A 20,720-nucleotide genomic window follows, 5' to 3' on the forward strand; every position below is an offset into this window, starting at 1 on the left:
CATTGAGATTTACACCTGCCCAAAAGCATGGATAGGTTTATACAAGGTGCTCATTTTGTCCAACCCTTTATAGCATAGGTTCTCAACTCATGGTATGCATACCCCAAGGGGTAGATGAGACTTCTGTAGGGCATATATGGTATGTGTTCAGAACCTATTCATTTCCTTCCTCGCTCCCCTCCCACTGCCACCCCCACCACTATTGTTTCCCCAACTTACAGCAGTCACACCCTGACACAGGAAGTTGACTTCAGAGGGACCAGCAGAGCCGACTACTTGTGTTTGAAGAGTGGGGCCATGTGACTGTTGTAAATTGTTTTGCTACTTCCGCTGCTGGTCTGGAAAAGCAGCAGCAGAACTTGGGGGGGGGGGGGGTGCAAGGGGAGAGACAAGATGCTGGATAGAAGGGTAGGGAGAGAAAGAGGTGAAATGCTAGATTAAAGAGTGGAGAAAGAGGGGAGACACTGGATGGAAGGATGGGGAGAGAAGGAAGGGAAACGCTGGATGGAAATGCGAGACAAGGAGGGACATGCTGGATGTAAGATTGGGGAGAGAAAGATGTGAAATGCTGGGTCATAAGGTGGAGACAAAGAGGGGAAATGCTGGATGGAAGGGGGAGAGAAAGTGGGGAGACACTGGCTGGAAGGATGAAGAGAGTTAGCAAAGGACTGGAGAATAAGAAGAATGTGAATAGGAGAGCCGGGCTGAGGGAAATAGATGAAAAGCTGTAGGCAGCCACAATAAAAAAAAAAAAAGAGGAAAATTGGATAGTAAGAATTAATTAAATGTGGATAAAGAGGCAGAAAAGTTAATTGAAGAAAGCTGAAAGGAAATGAAGAAGAGATACAAATGGCAAAAGTTGAGAAGATGGAGGAAAGCAGAAACCAGACTTGGATCAACACAGTGAGAAGTATAAAATAATCAGACAACAAAGGTAGAGAAAGTTATTTTATTTGTTCAAGTTATGTACAAGAACAACATGACAAGCATAATTCTTTTGGGTTTATGTACAATAATCTGTGCATTGTTTGTTATTACAGCTATGTAACCATTAAAAGTTTCTAATTCAAAAAAGAAAGAAAGAAAGAATATGTCTGGTTTGGGAATAGCCATTTCAAAATCTGCCACTCGAAGCTCAGGGGTACTTTGGCTTGAAGAAGTGAGAAACGGCTTTAAAGGATTGTAAGTCAGTATTTCTCAACTTACATGTGTAGTGTTGGCATTTACACAAATAAGTTGCTGCTTTTCCACCATTGATTTCTTTTCCATGTGTAACGCAGTGAACAGATGCTCCCACTGCATGTGCCGGCACATATACATGCTCTCCTGCATGTATTTTAGAAAAGGTTCTACATCGGCAGACCATTTTCTAAAAGACCACTGGAAATGAGCATGTCCTGACCTGGACTTCGCAATTTCAGTCTCTGTTACATTCTGTGTAAAATAGGTGTGTAGGGGTCTTAGCACATGCAGATCACTCTAAGGTACTATAATGATAACTCCATGTGTCATTTAATATAATCAAATATGTCCTCATGCCCCCCCCCCCCCCCCCCCAGAGAAGCAGTATAGGCTACTTACACTCTTCCTGTAGAACCTTTAACAAAAGAACTGAATTGTGTGTGTGTGCGCGCGCGCTCGTGTGTGTGAGAGTTTTGGTGCATTGAGAGGTCACAGAAAGAGGAAGACAAGTGATAATATCTGTAAAAGCTAAGAGAAACTGGTAGAGTAGTCAGGAAAACAAAGACGCAAATGGAAGAAAAAACAGCCAATATGGTAAAATGGTGGGGACAAGACATTTTGTAGATATTTTAATGATAGGAGGGAGTGCAAAACTGGCACTGTGAGACTCAAAGATGAAGAGGAGCAATATGTAGAAGCTGATAAAGATAAGGCGGAATTGTTTAACAAATATTTCTGTTCTATGTTCACAGCTGAAAGGCTGAGAGCTGGACCGTAGAAGACAAACACAAATAGGAATGAAGTGATGGTAGTCGGTAAACAATTTTCAGAGGACTGTGTTCATGAATACCTGACTAAACTAAAAATGGCAAAGCAATGGGACCGGATGGCATACATCCGAGGGTACTGAAGGAACTTAGGGAAGTTCTAGTGGCTCTGCTGGCTAATCTTTTCAATGATTCTCTGGAGTCTGGAGTGGACCCGGAGGACTGGAGAAGAACAAATGTGGTCCCTCCACAAAAATGGAAGCAAGGAAGAGGTTGGGAACTATAAGCCGGTAAGTTTGACTTCTGTGTTAAGTAGTGGAAATGCTTTTAAAACAGAGAGTGGTAAAGATTTTGGAATCCAATGGATTACAGGACCCAAAGCAACATGGTTTCACTAGAGGCAGGTCTTGTCAGACAACTGTGATTAATTTCTTTGACTGGGTGACCAGAGAGTTGGATTGAGGGAGCGTGTTAGATGGTGTATTTTGACTTTAGCAAAGCCTTTAACATGGTTCTGCATAGCCGACTAATAAATAAACTGAGTGCCCTCGGTATGGACTTAAAGTGACTGACTGGGTTAGGAACTGGTTGAGTGTAAAATGACAGATGGTAGTGGTAGATGGAGCTCATTCTGAGGAAGGTTACTGATGGTGTGCCGCAAGGTTGGGTTCTTGGGCCAGTCCTTTTCAATTTTTGTAAGTGATACTGCTGGTAATGTTTGTCTCTTTGCAGATGATACCAAAATCTGCAATAGAATAGACACCCCTGATAGTGTGGATAACATGAGGAAGGACTTAGCGAACCTAAAGGAATGGTCTAGAATGTGGCAGCTAAGACTTAATGGTTAAAAAATGGAGGGTCGTACATTTGGGCTGCAAAAACCTGGGGGAACAGTACAGTTTAGGGGGTGATTAACCTTTGTACATAAACGAGGAGTGGGACTTGGGTGTGATCGTATGTGATGATCTTAAGGTGACCTAACAGGTAGAAACATGATGGTGAAAGCTAGAAGGATGCCTGGGTGCATAGGAAAAAGGAGGTGATGATGCTCTTGTGGTGAGACCTCATTTTGAATAAAGTCTGGAGACTGCACCGTCAAAAAGATTTAAACAGGATGGAGTCAGTCCAGAGGGCGGCTACTAAATGGTCAGTGGTCTTCGTTATAAAGTATATGGGGACTGGCTTAAAGATCTCAATCTGTGGAGGAAAGACGGGGAGAGGGAAGATATGATAGAGACATTTAAATACATACATGGTATAAATGCACAGGAGACAAGTCTCTTTTAATTGAAAGGAAGCTCTGGAGCGAGGTGATATAGGATTAAGGTGAAAGGGATAGATTGAAAATAACCTGAAAGGGTGGTGAATTCATGGAACAGCCTCCCAGTGAAAGTGGGGGAGATGAAAACAGTATCTGAATTCAAGAGAGCTTGGGACAAGTACATAGGATCTCTAAGAGAGTGATAGTGAGAGTAGTAGGCATGGATGTGCAGATTGGATAGGTCATGTGGTCTTTGCCTACATTTCTGTATGTTTCTGTGTTTCTATGTTAAGTGCAAGAAAATAAAGGGTTAAGGAAAAGTTTTTCAATGCATTTGCAGGGCAGTGCCCTAAAGGGAACACATGAGGAGGGAGGGAGAAATTAGCTGTGTATGAATCAAGATAAATTGAAACTGTTTCAGAAGACAAAGGAATGGCTTGCCATCCATCTGCAGTACTGTATTTCGTATCAGCAAATGGGGGCAGAACATGCACCATCCTTCTATTAAGTAGTAGCAGCCAAAATATTTCCTTGGCTTCAGGAAATCTGTGTCCTGAGTGGTGACCTGGTAGTGAACAGTAAACTAGCTGAAGATAAAGCCATGAAGACCAGAGGATGTCTAGATTGTAAGCTCTTTGAGCAGGGACTGTCTTTTTTGTGTATGGTGTACAGCGCTGCGTATGCCTTGTAGCGCTATAGAAATGATAAGTAGTAGTAGGATGTTGCAAGAGACAGGAATTTCAGCTGCTCGGGATGGTGCTACGGACAGCCAATAAGTAAGAAACAGTCCGGCTTTCACTTTACGTCATGTCTCAAGCAACTTTAGAACCTGGCACTCTTTTATAGATTCAAAGCTGCCTGGTTCTCTGGTTACCACCCGTTCCGTCAGCTGAGTTCAGCATCGTGAAGGTTTTGATGACCTTGGAATGTTCTTATTCTAGTCTTTTTTTTTTCCAAGCCCATAGGTCTGAATGTGTCTTACTTTTCTTGGTTGGAAAGAAACAGTGCTGGCTTATTTTGAAGGGTGTATAGTCACTACAGTATTTATTATTCTCCATTCTTTCTTTTATGTTTGTTCTGCTACACCACCCTCATAAGATGAAAGTGGCAATAAATAAAATCATGACAGAGTAAATTCCAAAACAGGAGGATAATACCTCTGATAAAATCTAATTCCTTAGCCTTGCATTAAAGGGGAATTTCATGTCACAGTGCCCCGGTCTAATGATTTAGAGGTCAGTAGCTGCCATTGTAGAACTGCCTGTTGTGAAATACAGTCTGAAAATCAGCTGAAAATTTAAAGGTTTAAGAGGCTCTCAGCCAAAAGTAAAATGTTCCTCAGGACTCCGCAGCCTGTCAGTGGCAACTGCACAGTCCCCAGTTTACAGCATTTCTTGACAGCCTTCTCAGTGATGGTGTGATTGACAGATTTTTAAGCGTTAAGGTATCAAGCATGATCCTTTTGCAGCATGCATTTAGGATGATGTAATATGCTGTGATATTACTGTTGCCGCTTTAGTACACATTAGTGCACCAGCATTATGTGATAAAAAGTGTGTTAATCTAAGTGCCCTTTCCATACTAAGACACAGAAATGACCTGTGTGTGTAAGCCCCGTAGTGTTCTGTTGGTGATTCTAGGGGGAGGGGAGGATGGTTGGAGAAGGCAGGGCTTTGGAGGAGGGGGTGTGGAAGGGAAGTAGAGAAGAATTGGGAGGCATTAATATTGTGAATGAGGAGAAAGGGTGGAGAGAGGAAAAGGATAAGGAGGGAAGAAAAGAGGCCTTGCGGTTGTGTTACTGTTTACCTGTGCTCTTTATTGCTTGAACTCAACTGTGGTCTATGAGCAATGCAGAGTGAATAAAAATAGAAATGACCTGCATATGGACCTACTCTGAATTTGTGGCCTGAAGGTGAATTAAAGTTTTAACTTTAGTTTTCTTCTATGGGAAGTAAAGGGAAGGTAAAAAAAAAAAAAACACCTACAGACTTGGGTTCCCCAAGCATGAAATCCCTGTGCATGGTATCCTTAGTTTGAGAAACCCAAGGCCCATGGATGAAGTCAAGTCCAGATGGCCTCCAAGTTTTTCTATTGTGGCGGCGGCGCTACAGCTGGCCGGAACCGTATTATCGAAAAAGATGGCCGGCCATCTTTTCTTTTGATAATACGGTTTAGCCCGGCCAAATGCCAGAGTTCGCCGGGTTGAGATCGCCGGTTTTGTTTTTCAGCGATAATGGAAAAAAATGCCGGCCATCTCAAACCCGGCGAAATCCAAGGCAGTTGGTCATGGGAGGAGCCAGCATTTGTAGTGCACTGGTCCCCCTGACATGCCAAGACACCAACCGGGCACCTTAGGGGGCACTTCTAAAACTTTTAAAAAATACAAAAAAAACCTCCCAGGTGCATAGCTCCCTTCCCTTGGGTGCTGAGCCCCCCAAATCCCCCCCCCCCCCACAAACCCACTCCCCACATTACCATAGCCCTAAGGGGTGAAGGGGCACCTACATGTGGGTACAGTGGGTTTTGGGGGGGGGGGTTTGGAGGGCTCAACACTTAGCACCACAAGTGTAACAGGTAGAGGGGAATGGGCCTGGTCTGCCTGCCTGCCTGAACTGCACTGCACTCATTAAAAACTGCTCCGGGGACCTGCATACTGCTGTCAGGGAGCTGGGTATGACATTTGAGGCTGGCATACAGGCTGGCAAAAAAGGTTTTTATTTCTATTTTTTTAGTGTGGGAGGGGGTTGGTGACCACTGGGGAACTACGGGGAGGTCATCCCCCATTCCCTCCAGTGGTCATCTGGTCAATTGGGGCACCTTTTTGAGGCTTGGTTGTGAAAATAAAAAGACCAAGTAAACCCGGCAAAATACTGATTAACGCTGCTTTTTTTTGCCATTATCCGCAAAAGCCGGCCATCTGGTAGCCACGCCCATGTCCCGCCTTCGCTACGCCCCTGACATGCCCCCTTGAACTTTCACCGGCAAGGCGATGGGAAAGCGGTGATGCTGTCAAAAAAGCCGCTTTCAATGATACTGATTTCGCTGCTTTTGAGAGATCGCCAGCTATCTCCCGATTTATGTCGGAAAATGGCCTGCGATCACTTTCGAAAATAAGCCTGCTAGTGGCCTCTGTCCGTTAGGGACCATGATGATGGTGCTATGGCAACTACAGCACCAAGGGGGTCTCAATATTATGTCATGTACACATACTTTGTAACAGTGGCATAGCCAGACTGCCAATTTTGGGTGGGCCTGAACCCAAAGTGGGTGGGCACAAAATTTTCTCTCTACCCCCCTCCCCCAGGAAATATTTAGTCACACTTTTCAGTGAGCTTTCAGAGGCCAAAACCTCCTGTCTCAGGTCAGTATAATGCTGTTACAGTATCCTCTCCTGACCTAAGGAAGGAAGTATTGGTCTCTGAAACTTTATTAACACAGGTACCATATTACTTTATCCTAAATTAAAAATAAAATTATTTTCTTTTTACCTTTGTTGTATGGCCATTTACTTTTTCTCATTGTGTTGCTCCCAGTCTCTAGATTCTGCTTTCCTTCGTCTTTCTCTTGCCAGGGTTTCCTGTCCATTCATCATCTATGGCTTTTCATCTTTTCCTCACCCTTGTTTGCCACATGCCCCTTCCTCTTATTCTCCAGTCTTTCCCTACTCTGTCCTCTCCCTCTTTCCATCCAGCAGCTCCCCTCTTTCTCTCCCCATTCTGCCAGTGTCTCCCCTCTTTCTTTTGCATCCAGCATCTCCTTTTTCTCCCTACCCTTCCATCCAGTGTCTTCCCTCTTTCGCTCCTTATCCTTCCACTCATCTACCCTCTCTCCTGATCCTTCCATCTAGTGTCTCTATCTCCCCTCTCCTTCTATCCAGTGTCTATCTCTCTACCCTTTTCTGTTCAGTCTCCTCCCGCTCTCCACATCCTTCTAGTTTTTCCCCTTTCTCTCTGCATCCTTTCATCCATCTCCCCTCTTTCTCTCCCTATCCTCCCATGTCCAGCAGCTCTCTTCCCTCTAGTCCCTTCTTCCTCTTCCTTCCTTGTCCAGCAGCTCTCCAGCCCCTTCCTCCTCTCCCTCCCATGTCCAGCAGCTCTCTCCCTTCCATCCAATCCCCTCCTCCTCTCCATCCCATGTCCAGCAGCTCTCTCCCTTCCCTCTAGTCCCTTCTTCCTCTTCCTCCCTTGTCCAGCAGCTCTCCAGTCCCTTCCTCCTCTCCCTCCCATGTCCAGTAGCTCTCTCCCTTCCCGCCAGTCCCTCCCATGTCCCAGCAGCTCTGCCTTCCCATCAGTCCCTTCTCCCTTCCCTCCAGTCCCTCTCCCTCCCATGTCCAGTAGCTCTCTCCCTTCCCTCCAGTCCCTTCTTCCTCTCCCTCCATGTACCAGCAGCTTCTCCCTTCCCTCAAGTCCCTTCTTCCTCTCCCTCCCATGTCCAGTAGCTCTCCCTTCCCTCCAGTCCCTTCTTCCTCTCCCTCCCATGTCCCAGCAGCTTCTCCCTTCCCTCCAGTCCCTTCTTCCTCTCCCTCCCATGTTCCAGCAGCTTCTCCCTTCCCTCCAGTCCCTTCTTCCTCTCCCTCCCATGTTCCAGCAGCTTCTCCCTTCCCTCCAGTCCCTTCTTCCTCTCCCTCCCATGTCCAGTAGCTCTCTCCCTTCCCTCCAATCCCTTCTTCCTCTCCCTCCCATGTCCCAGCAGCTTCTCCCTTCCCTCCAGTCCCTTCTTCCTCTCCCTCCCATGTACCAGCAGCTTCTCCCTTCCCTCCAGTCCCTTCTTCCTCTCCCTCCCATGTCCAGTAGCTCTCTCCCTTCCCTCTAGTCCCTTCTTCCTCTCCCTCCCATGTCCCAGCAGCTTCTCCCTTCCCTCCAGTCCCTTCTTCCTCTCCCTCCCATGTCCCAGCAGCTTCTCCCTTCCCTCCAGTCCCTTCTTCCTCTCCCTCCCATGTCCCAGCAGCTTCTCCCTTCCCTCCAGTCCCTTCTTCCTCTCCCTCCCATGTTCCAGCAGCTTCTCCCTTCCCTCCAGTCCCTTCTTCCTCTCCCTCCCATGTCCCAGCAGCTTCTCCCTTCCCTCCAGTCCCTTCTTCCTCTCCCTCCCATGTACCAGCAGCTTCTCCCTTCCCTCCAGTCCCTTCTTCCTCTCCCTCCCATGTCCAGTAGCTCTCTCCCTTCCCTCCAGTCCCTTCTTCCTCTCCCTCCCATGTCCCAGCAGCTTCTCCCTTCCCTCCAGTTCCTTCTTCCTCTCCCTCCCATGTCCCAGCAGCTTCTCCCTTCCCTCCAGTCCCTTCTTCCTCTCCCTCCCATGTCCCAGTAGCTCTCTCTTCCTTCCCTCAAGTCCCTTCCTCCTCTCCCTCCTATGTCCCAGCAGCTCAGCCACTTTCCCCCCAGGCCCGCGAATCCACATCCTTCCCGCGCTGTCGCAGCCCTTTTGTCCCACGGAGGCAGCGTTTCCTTCCTACCCTGTCTTCTCCCCAGGCTCCGCTGCATCGTCCCTGCAAGAGGAATCGTTTTCCTTTTCGGCCGTCGCGCTGCGCTGTGCTGCCATACACACAGGCAGCTTCGCTCCTCCCCCGCCGCGTTCATCCGGCCCTAACAGGAAGTGCATCAGAGAGGGCCAGAATGGACGCGGCAGGAGAGGAGCGAAGCTGCCTGTGTGTATGGCAGTGCAGCGCGACGGCGGAAAAGGAAAACGATTCCACTTGCAGGCCTGGGGAGAAGACAGGGCAGGAAGGAAACGCTGAACGCTGCCTCCGCGGGACAAAAGGGCAGCGACAGCGTGCGAAGGATGGGCGGGCCTGGAGGGAAAATGGGTGGGCCTGGGCCCGTCCAGGCCCGCCCGTGGCTACGCCCCTGCTTTGTAAAGCTGCAGGGCCAGAGGGAGGCAGTGGGACAAGCTGACCCAATGAGAGAGGCGGTCCACAAGGAGGCAGAGGGACCAACTGGCTGAAGGAAGATACCAGAGCTTGACAAATATGTGGGAAAGCACTCAAGCCGTGCTGGGATGGGGATGTTGACATCAGTGCCCCACAAATGTTTTGTGGTGGTCAGCTAGTAATTACATGTATGGAAAGGGGCATATAAACATGAAATTCCCTTTTACTTGATCACTACTGAGCACGCCATCTGCATTTCATTATACCTCTCTTGATTCCATGTGAAAAATGCTAAGCAAACCTCCTAGTATCTCTGTCATTACCTGAAACCATGCAACATAATGCCTGCCCATAAGGTCTTTCTTTACTAATGTTCTTCTTTTTTCTTGGGACATGCAGCTGAGGACGTGGAGAGACTGGCTGGCATGCGTTCTGATTCTCTTGTCCCAGGAACTCATACGCCTCCCATCAGAAGAAGAAGTAAATTTGCCACTCTAGGAAGAATTTTCAAGCCCTGGAAATGGAGGAAAAAGAAGAGCGAAAAATTCAAGCAGACGTCTGCAGGTTAGACATTTTCTTTGCTTGATTTGACTGTATTATTGTAATATCATACAGTCTGTCTCCCTCCACACACACGCACACACACACAGGTTTTTACATTTCATTAAAATCATTCACAAACATGAGCTTTAATTTAGGACTTTCTTGCTAACGTGGCCACTCTGAAAGTTTCAGTTCCATTGCAAGAAATCCATATAATAACAAAAAATGGTTTAGGGACCCTTTTACTAGGCTGCACTAAAAAATGGCCTGCGCTATTTTGAGGCCACTTTGAATGTGGCTGTAAAATGGCCACAATTTCTTTTTTTCCATTAATTGTGATGCACTAATTTCCCAATTAACGCGTGTCCATTACTGCAGGAGCCCTTACCACCACCTCTTTTGGAGGGGTAGGGGCTCCCGCGCTAATCCTGCGCTAATCAGTCAACGCATGCCTACTGTCCACCTCCAGTCACATACCCTGCGCTAAAAAATAAAATCTATTTTTTAACGCAGGGGTGTGTATGGAGGCGGAGTGTAGGCACGCCCTGCACTAATTGGTTAGTGCATGGGCATTGGTGCATGCCAATTCCAAAACTACTGCAGTAAGTATGCTTAGTGCTTACAGCAGCTTAGTAAAAGGACCTCTTAATAGCTACATTGTACATATTACTGTAACCTTGTCATATATGCCTCTTGAAATGTTACACAGTGCACAGTTTGACTGTGATGTAGAACAACATGAATGAATATTCTATAGCAGGGGCATAGCTACGTGGGGCCACGGGGGCATGGGCCCCCATAGATTTGGCACTGGCCCCCCCTGCCGCCAACCCCTTTGACCCCCCTCCCGCTGCCAACCCTCCCCCGCTGCCGCCATCGGGTACCTTTGCTGGCGGGGGTGCTGCCACGTTGCTGATCTGCAAGGCTTCTGTTTCTGTGAGTCTGATGTCCTGCACATACGTGCAGGACGTCGGACTAACAGAAACAGAAGCCTTGCAGATCAGCAACGCAGCTGCGCCGGAGAAGAGGACTTCAGCCAGCGGGGGTTGGGGACCCCCGTCTGCAAAGGTACCCAATGGTGGCAGCATGGGAGCATTAGCAGCGGCAGGAAGGGGGGTTGAAAGGGTTGGCACCAGGGGGGTCAAAGGTGGTGGCGGCGGTGGTGGGGGGGGTCAAAAATGGTGGGGGGGTCAGCGGCGCCAGGGCGGGCTAAAATGTGCCCCCTCACCTCGTGCTCTGGACCCCCCCCTCCCGCTGAAGTCTGGCTACACCCCTGTTCTATAGAAGCAGTTTATGAGGTTATACAGATCATCTGCAGCCCTTATCTTGATGCTTTGAACATGCTTTTCTAAATGCTAGTATGTTGAAGATTATGTAACTGGTTAGAAAAAATGCATCTAATATTTGTGCAAGGATATGATGAAGACTGAGATACTGTAATTTGAAACAGAAGGAATCATTGATCTCATCTTGAAGAAAGAGTTCCCTATGTCTGTTTCCACAATTAAGAATTTTCAAGGACAACCACGTAGAGACCCAAGTTGCAAGCGGTTGGAGTTAGCATTGAAATCCCTGGGAAAAACATAGTCTTGTTTAAGAAAATTAGCTTAGAAGGTAGAGCGTCTGATTAATGGCCTGGTCTCATGAGGCTTATGCATTATAGCTCTTGCTGTTAATGTCTATGGTAGATAAACTATTTTGTCTCCTACTGCATCATCTTTTCAAACTGTAATTGGGTATGAATAATAGCAGTGCTAGGTTTATTACACTCCCTAGCACTGGTGAATGGTGGGCACTGCTGTTCAGGGAATGTAACAGAGGCCTCACACTGGAGACTGCATCATAGCACTTAAAGGTCAGTTCTGTAACTGGGCACTTGCATTAACGCTCCACTTGCATGCAAAAATGTACAGAATACCATCACTCTTGCAGGTAACTGTAGACTTATGTGCTTTAGTGTCAGCAATGCAATCTGCTATTGGTGAGTAAACTTCATAACATTAAGCTCAAACCCCCTAAGCACCAGCACTGATTATTGGGGGCTCAGTGTAGGCAGGCAGGCTGCTGAAGCTTATGCGGGTCTGGCTGATATTTAGCCGGGACTGCATGAGAGAGCAATGTGGGCCCTAGCTGAATATCGACTGGGACACACATAACTACTTTAAAAAAAAAATAAAACCCTCTCGATTCCCCTCCCAGCCTCTCTAATACTACCCCTCCCTCCTACCCACAGGCCACGATTTCCTAAGTCCTCCTCCTCTCCAAACTAACCCCCTGCCCCCTCCTGATGTCTAGTTAGGCCCCCCTGGACCACTGGCGATCCTTGGTCAGCTGCCACCCAGGGCGGATCTCCGCTGTACACCCCCCCCCCCCCACCAGGTGCAGTGGCGTCCGTCCTCCCTCGGGTGCAGCATGACACCCCCCCCCCCCCCCCCAGCGTATCACCCTTTACCTACTGGGAGCAGCCGCTCGGCTGTCGGCTCCGCTGGTTCCCTGCTCCCTCTGCCCCGGAACAGGAAGTAACCTGTTCCGGAGCAGAGGGAGCAGGGAACCAGTGGAGCCTACAGCCGCACGGCTGCTCTCTGCACCCCTCCAGCAGCGTGCACCCAGGGCAGACCGCCCTCACCGCCCCGCCCTCGGTACACCACTACCCTAAACCTCGACTCCCTGGCGGTCCAGCGGGGGTCTATGTGGGTAGGAGCACAGCCTCCCCACTCCTGCCTCCTCACAGCTGCCTTTCAGCTCACAGCACTTGTGTAGTCACAAGGAGGCAGGAGCAAGGGAGTTATGGTCCTGCACTCCAAGATCCCCACTGGACTACCAGGGAGACAGGTAGGTCCGGGAGGCCTACTTAGACATCAGGAGAGGTGGGAGTGGGAGCTTTGGGTTCTTCTGGAGGGGAGGGACTTAGGAAATCATGACAGTGGGTAGGAGGGTATTTTTGTTTTTTAATAGTTATGCGGGCGCTGGCCTGATATTTAGTGCCAGCACCACATAGCTAAGTGACCTAATTTAAGACAGCTCAAAAGCTGTCCTAAATTAAGCCACTTAGCTATGCGTGTGCCAGCACTGAATATTGCAAGTACCCGCATAACCCCAGGCTCCCTCCTAGTGCCACCCCTAGTGCCGCCCCTGACCTGCCCATTTTTTGGTTGGGCAGTCTGTGGGGATATTCAGCAGTACTCTCTGGTGAACTACTGCTGAGTATCCCCACTTAGGCTGCAGGAAGCGATTTAAGCGGGCAGGAGAGACTGACTTGACCACCTAAGTATCTGATTTGAGGAAAGCAGTCAATCTAGGCTTTACGTTTTTAGTGATAGAATTTGATATCTCAAGTACCTCATTGATCATGAGTTGCTTTTAGACCTGTTGGACCAATTCAGACTGTGTGGGAAGGTTCACCAATGGTTCTGCAGCTTCCTAAAATCTAGATCGTATCAGGTGAAGTTATCAGGTTCTCTCTCACCATCCTAGTCTCCTGACTGTGGGGTGCCACAGGGCTCACCGCTGACTCCAATCCTGTTCAATGTTATGATGGCTCTGTTAGGTGAAAGACTGGAGACAGTGGGATTCTGCACTTTCATTTATGCGGACAATATCACAATCTATATCCCTTTCAAGACTGGTCTTCCAGAAATTGTCCCTAAGATTCAGCTTCTTCTTGATTTGTTGGAATCCTGGGCTTCTGAATTTAAATTTAAGTTAAAAAGAGATAAGATTAAATTTCTTGTGGTAACCAACCCCTTCAACAATACCTTATATAATAATTTTAGTGAAAACATTCTTCAGGTCTCTTTGAAAGCTGAGGAGAATCAGGTCATATTTCTCACCTGATATCTGTAGACTGCTAGTTTAATCCTTGGTTTTAACTCAGTTTGATTACTGCAATTCCATCTGTGCTGGATGTAAGGAAGGTATCCTAAAATGGCTGAAAATGGCCGAAAATACAGCAGCTAGGCTTGTCCTCAAGGTATCGCGTTTTGATAGAGCCGTTCCATTATTATGCAAGCTGCACTGGCTGCCCATTAAAGCCAAGGTTATTTTTAAATTATGTGTGTTTGTCTTTCAAATATTATACGGCATGACACCAGATTACACGCAGCCCTTAATAACTATTCCCCTATGCAATATAACCTCTGGTTCTAGGGACTACCTTAGACTTCCATCTTCCAGATTGCAAGAGAGTGCGCTATAAGTCAGTTCACTCCATAGGCTTTAGATACCAAGGTGCTAAGTGGTGGAACTCACTGCCAATGGCAATCAAGGGTCAGCCTGATTACCTCGTATTTTGCAAAAGACTGAAAACTTCCCACTTTGAGAGGTTCCTACTCATTGATGGAGTATGTTAGATTGGAACTGGCCATCAATAGTTTATTATTTGATATTTTGTTTACGGTATTGTAAACCTTGCGAGTTGTTTTATTTATTGTAAATCACATTGAACTCGAGTATGTTCGGGATAATGTGGGTTATAAATGTCAAAATAAATCAATAAATAAATTGCTTGGAACATCAGCCATAAAGTGTCTATCACAAACAAAGCATTATTTTTGCATCTTTATACAGGGAACCACACTATCAACAACTCCCTAAGAATACCCTCCCCATCCCCCTCCTCCCTTATCCCTTCTCCTCAACCCCATCCTACATCAGACTAATCCCCCCCCCTTTCCCCTTGGAATCCATACCACAATCCTGTATTCTTGTAGGCAATCCCCTTAGGATGATCAGTATATGGCTTCTAGTCCTTGATGACAGGGACTGAAGATAGCACTTCTAAACACTACCCCCCCCCCCCCCCCAATATTCAAAACCATATAACCAGCCAGAAATTGCACCTGGCCAGTTAAATGGCACCTAACCAGCTATCTGGTGATATTTAGGGGGAGATAAGTGGCTATCCCCTGCAGAATATTCACAGTTAGCGGCTAGGAGATAACCAGCTATATTGCACAACATAGCCAGCTATCCCCGAATATTCACCGCATAGCCAGCTATTGTAAGCGGCCACATCGAGCCACTTAAATAACTGGAATATCTTTGGCCAGATTAAACCTAACTGGCTATCTCCAAATATCAACTTAGCCCGTTAAGTTTAAACTGGCCAAACATAAACCGGATATTCAATGCTGGTCACTGGAAAGGGCCTGGCATTAAATATCCAGGCTGACTGCGAGAGTTAGCCGGACTCTCTCCCGCGGTCTGACTATCAGCCAGCACTTCTGCATGCCCCTCACTCCTTGAAGTTCCATCAGACAGAGGGAATGCAGCCTATTCCTTCACTCCCAATAGGAAGGCGGGGATACCTGTGTCCATGCTCTAAGAATGCATTTCAGAGCTACCACTCTAGCTTTCTGAACCAGCATTCTATGCCCTCTCCCTGATATCCCCAAATCCCTTTTCCTCCTCAGAACCAAGTCCCAAGGTTCATGGTTAATATTTTGCCCTAAGATGCCTTTTAGGAATCGGACATTGGATCCCCAATAAGGTCTTATATGGGGGCATCTTCACAATACATATCTCAAGTCTCCATTAGATTGGATACATTTAGGATACTGGGGAATTGTTGTACAACATGTTCTATATGCCCTGGCCAGAGAAAAATATGCTCTATGTAAGACATGATACCAACACTCCCTATATTCCGCACTATACAAAATTTGTGGTATTCTTTTGATAGTGGAGGAGGTGTCCACTTATAGAATTGCTCTCTTACTGTACTGCCCTCCTGTTCTACAGAGGTACTTCCAACCACACTCTAGCAAGAAAGGAGCACAGCTTCTACAGGGTGCTGCTTCCATACTCCAAAAGAAAATTGAATGCTGCTCCAACAGCTTCAGAGGGTTTGGCAGCTGTGCTGCCCTGAACCTTGGTCACATTACTAGTGGCAAAGTGTATCTCATGTAATCACCATCTCAGGAAGAAGACTACATGCCATGGCTCTCTACAGGTGCCATGTTACAGCCAGATTTTGCAAACTACAAAACTGTAAATAAGGCCCGCAAAGTCAACATGCCAATCTATTTTTAGACTGCAGGAGTATGTATTTTCTAAATCATGTCTTTCAAAATTGATGAGCATGTTTTCCCCACTTCTTTGAAGTAGTCACGCCACTGATTGACCTCCCAATGAAAGCACCCTGAACCAGGAAGTAGGGTTACCCAGGTGTGAAGATGCTTTCAGCACATTGACAGGTCCTGCTCTGCAAAAATCCATTGTTCCATGCTATAGATTTTGTTAAAGTTCCTACTCTACACAGATGCCTCTTTCTGGGACTTGGGTAAGTCATGACCCAGGTGTCAGAGGGGGGAGGAAGTTCATAAGAATTGCCATACTGAATCAGACTAAAAGTTCATCTAGTCTAGCATCTGGTTTCAAACAGTGGCCAATCCAGGTCACAAGTACCTTGCAGGGTCACAAAAAGCTGTTAGGCTTCATGCTGCTTACCCCCAGTGTTTTTCTCCAGATCTATCTTAATAATTGTTTTGTTTTTTAATTCTTTTTCCATAATTTGTCCAAAACTATTTGTGAGCTGGAAGCTGATCCCCTGCAAGTCATTAAGGGGGTCTTTTACTAAAGATTAGTGCATATTCTATTGTATTCTATTCTATTCTATTGGAGTCTTATATATCCCCTGCTTTCCAAAAAGGATTCACAGCGGTTTACATGTCAAGAAGTACTCTACAGTAGAGAGAAGCAACATCTCAAAAAGACTAACAATTTAAATCAATTTAAAATAACAGCAACTAACAGAATTCCAACTATTGATCAAACAGAAAGTCTTAAGGAAAAAAAAGGACCCGTTTTATTTCTACGGGCCCTGCTGCAGATAAAATGTGCTACACCTTAGAGACCTGATGCCTGGACCTTCTCAAACCCTATCATAAAGGTTTGTCTTATTAGCTGAGTATGGTGGTTATTTTAGAAGCTCTGTTGTTGTTTTGGACATCTGAAAACTGCCGTTTAGACATCCATATTGCATGGACGTCCAAATCCCAATTTTACAAAGGTAGAGCTACCAGGTTACACATTCGAAGAGGAAGAGTTTTTGGCCTGTCCTGAATTTCTGCCAACCTCATCCTGGATTATTGTGGGACCTGCATCACTGATTTCAATGGGTAGAATCGTGGACTACAAATACTACACTGCTTTGGGATGTAAGTTTAAAACCAGGACCCACCAAAAGGTCTGCCTCCTGGAATGGGTAACTTGGCAGCTCTGCAAAGGTAGGATATAGATGTCTAACTCTGCAGTATGGCCATATGGCAAGGGGGCCTGGTGTGAGCGTGTTTTGGATGGGACTAGGGAGGGCCCAAAATGTGGACATTCAACTCCAATCACAGAAGGAGAAGGGACATTCAAGTCTAAAAAGATGGACATTTGTATTGAGACCAGGTGCTTGTCACACCTAGGTTCCAGAAGGGTGTTCTGATCGAGCGGCTGTCCACCCTTTCTTAATCACTCAGTAGTTGCTGCCCCCCTTCTTCCTTCCTGAATATGAAACTGGCAAGGGATACCAGGCTGTATGCCAGCTCCAGGTACTGTGGACATTCTTAACAACCCGGTGTACAAATCTGAGGTGTAGCCTAATTGTTAGTGCAGTAGGCTAAGAGCCAAGGACCCAGGTTCAACTCCCACCTTAGCTTTTTTTTTTTTAACTTGAGCACTCCAGAAACAGAAAAATGCCTACTGTACCTGAATATATAAGACATCTGCAAGCCTGAAGGCTGTTGAAGTGGTGTACATTCAGGGTCATTAGGTATTTTTCTGTTCCTGCAGGGATCCCTGAAGTGGGATTTGAATCTGGGTCTCCTCATTCTGAACCCTCTGCTCTAACCATTAGGTAACCCCTCTGCTCTGCATGGACCTCTGTGTAGCCATTTTAAAAGATGAACATTTCTGTGTTGTCACACAGATGTCAGTGTCCCTTGTTTTCTCTGTTCTTAATTTGGACATTTTAGTTTGTAAACTAGATGTTCATGCTGGACATTTCCAGCACATGGATGTCCATCTCACATGTATTTTAGAACATGTGAGATGCACATCCATTTGTGATGTTCTGAGTTGGATGTCATTTCCAAAATGCCCCTACACATCTCCCTTTCCAATAGGGGATTGCACTACCCTTTGCAACTTCAAATGATGGACTGTTGGTTGTACCTTCAGTAAAAATGGCCATGCTGCCATGTATCCACTCTTGCACCTCCCTTCTGATGGAAATCCCTATGGCCTCTAATGTAATTCAGTTTATTTGAGAACTTATTATACCATCACAAATAGGCACCCTGTATAAAAGGCTTGGGGAGGCTAAGCCTCTCCAGCAGTAAGAGTGACCTCCACATGTTTAAAAACTGCTTAACACACAGCAGAACACGGCACTAGAGTCTACCACCAGGCATTGTCTCAGGCTGCCGTCTAATTCAGGGCTGCTCCCTCCCTCCTGCTCCCTATGACCCATGGATGCTGCTAACCTGCCTTGATCACTGCCACTAGAGGCATTTAAAAGGAGCTGCCTTGGGGCCTTTATCTTCCCTGTGCAACATCCTGCCTCCTCTGATGTAACTTCCTGTTCTTCAAGTCCAAATTATACTGCTCCTGGTGTACCTTGTGGAATTCAGTGCAGGCATCTGTACTGCAGAATTCCCAAGACCTCTACATGAACCTGTAAAGCACATTTGTACCCGCACAATCCCATATTTCTAGTTCTGAATCCCACGTTTATATGGGCTAGACAGGAAAGGCTTTGTGAGTCTGAGTGAACCCTCTGCCAATACAGTATGTTGTTGTAATGAAGCATTTGTGAATGGGGCCTGCAAATGTTTCCCAGTTTACAAGGAAGGAATGTGTAATGAACCACTTTGAGTATTTATGCTAATTACATTTCCATCTGCCATGCAGATGATCTAAAACAGCTCAGAAATCAGTGTTTCTGTGAGATGCTTTCTACAGTAATGTATGTTTGCAAGAGTGTCTCAGAGCACTATCGCTCTTCCCTTTTGTGTGAAGGGTTTACCGCTAAACATACATTTCTCTGTTAGCACTCTTCAGCTTTATTGTCCAAGCTGGTTTGCAGTGTTAGATCTACACTAAAAAGAATATGACAAATAAAATTAGCAATTCTGACTGTAGAGTCCCCAGGGGAGGGGTAACAGCACAAGAGAGTCCTAAATATAGTTTAAATACAGCCCTCTTCTGCTTGCATGTAAGTGTCCTTTACTTGTACTGCTGCAGGGAAAGATCTGAAGAAACTACAGCCCCGTCTTCAAAGCCTTTAAGCCTGGAACATCGTCATCTTAGGTTATTGATGAATTGTTTGAAGCAGTTTTCAGAGGCACCAGCAGAGAATTAAAAGAGCTCTTTGGCTTAGGGCTGCAGCTTTATGAATCCTTATTCGATTCATTATAAGAGGACAGGAGATGCGGACCATGTTTCCCATAAATGGTTGAAACGTTGTGTACAGAAAGGCTTAGTGGATGGCTCTCAAATCTGCAGAGCAGTGGCAAGATAGTTGAAAGGAAAGCTCATAGAAAGGTACGTATGCGGGGAGCCAAAATGTGAAGGACTTTTACCTCTCTCAACCTGATGGAGAGTTGGAATACAGAAATGGGCAGCTGACAGTGAAAACGTCATTAAATATTGCTCTTAGATAATCACTGCCATATGTGCTCACAGGCCATCTGTAGGTAATAAGGATCCTGGCACGCTATGCTCTATAAATTCATCATCTGAATTTGCTGATAGTGCGTGGCATGGTTTCCCTTTCCCCAGCCAGTGCTGCTTTTACCAGTGGGCAAAGGGGAAGCGTCCCCAGGCCTAGCTTAACAGAGGGCCCATAAGTAAAAGTGGCCCGGAGCCCAGGACTGACTTCCTTCCCCTCTCCTGGTGCAGCTACTTCCCAGGGATTAAAAGTGGCATAAAGGTATAGAGCCGCTGTCAGTCTGTACCACTGAGGCTTTGCTAATTCCACCCCCCTTCTGATGTCATGTCCTGTTTCTGAGGAATATAGCTGGCAGAGCCAACAACTGCATGGACTAGCAATGGCTCCTTGCTTTCATGCTGCTTTTAATCACCAGAAAGCAAGGAAAGCTGTGCTGCTGAACCAGCATGGGGGGTGGGGGGGGGCATCTACAAAAGTTTGCCCAGGGCCCCATGGGAGGCTAATATAACCCTGTCTCCAGCGTGTTTTACCTATCCACTTTCACCTCCTCATGCATCAGGGCAGAAGAAATGTCAGTTTGCTGTAGGTATGGTTAAGTGAAAATAGGTTAGAAGTGGTGCTAGTTACTGTCCTGTTCTTGTTGGGCTATAATCACATTCCAGATCAGTAAAACAAAGAGTTCAGTTACATGGAGTGAACAGAGATGCCAAGTTTACCCAGTTCCAGGCTGGAGATTTTGGAACACTCCTGGATAGAACATAAGAACATATTTTATGTTTGGTTTAATTTGTAATTTTTTAATATTAAATATCATTGATTTGTTTTTATAATGTTTAGATTCTATAATTCAATATGTTTGTTTATTATAGCCCCTGATGCAGCCCTTTTGTGGGCGAAACACGGCCTATGTTGGGCAACTGTCTTATATACAGTATCTTCAATAAAATATTTTGGATTATATACTGATCTGCTTGCTCATTTTCCTCCTTAGTTGGTTGGACCCTTAAGAAAAACACACTTCCATTATAAGAGGGCTATTGGCTCTAGTGACATACTGCACCTTGGAAGGGTTGTAGATTTCAAGAAGCATCACAATATCGAAAACCAAAACAGGGTGAAATAGAGGTTGGCCAAATGATGAGCCAGCTCAGGAGATGTTGCTTGAAAATCCTCTTATCAAAAGCACCAGGACAAGGACCCGACATGGGCAATAGCCGCTTGACTCAGGGTTCACCAGTATTCTCTGTGTTAGAGCAGCTGGTTGTATGGCTGGTGCAAAGGTGCTGGTAGGAACAGTAGTAACAGCAGGATAAAAGATGCCTGTAAAACACAGTGGGGTCCTTTTACTATGGCACGCCGAAAAGTGGCCTGCACTGGTATAGGCGTGTGTATTGGACGTGTGCAAGCCCATTTCCAGTGCGCCTGTAAAATAGGCCTTTTGGGGGG

The 20,720-nt window shown here is 46.3% G+C and overlaps 1 protein-coding gene across 2 annotated transcripts in view; it reads left to right on the forward strand.

Moving 5' to 3' along the window:
* The window catches only part of PHACTR1 (phosphatase and actin regulator 1), a 436,304-nt gene that overhangs the window by 165,533 nt on the left and 250,051 nt on the right, over nucleotides 1-20,720 (forward strand). For both annotated transcript variants that reach the window (XM_030211092.1, XM_030211101.1), the window contains exon 2: nucleotides 9,473-9,637. In XM_030211092.1, the coding sequence (XP_030066952.1) occupies nucleotides 9,499-9,637 (139 nt within the window). In that variant the 5' untranslated portion in view covers nucleotides 9,473-9,498. The remainder of the gene's footprint in view (nucleotides 1-9,472; nucleotides 9,638-20,720) is intronic.

The sequence above is a fragment of the Microcaecilia unicolor genome, chromosome 1 (assembly GCF_901765095.1).
Source record: "Microcaecilia unicolor chromosome 1, aMicUni1.1, whole genome shotgun sequence".
NCBI classification, from domain to species: domain Eukaryota; kingdom Metazoa; phylum Chordata; class Amphibia; order Gymnophiona; family Siphonopidae; genus Microcaecilia; species Microcaecilia unicolor.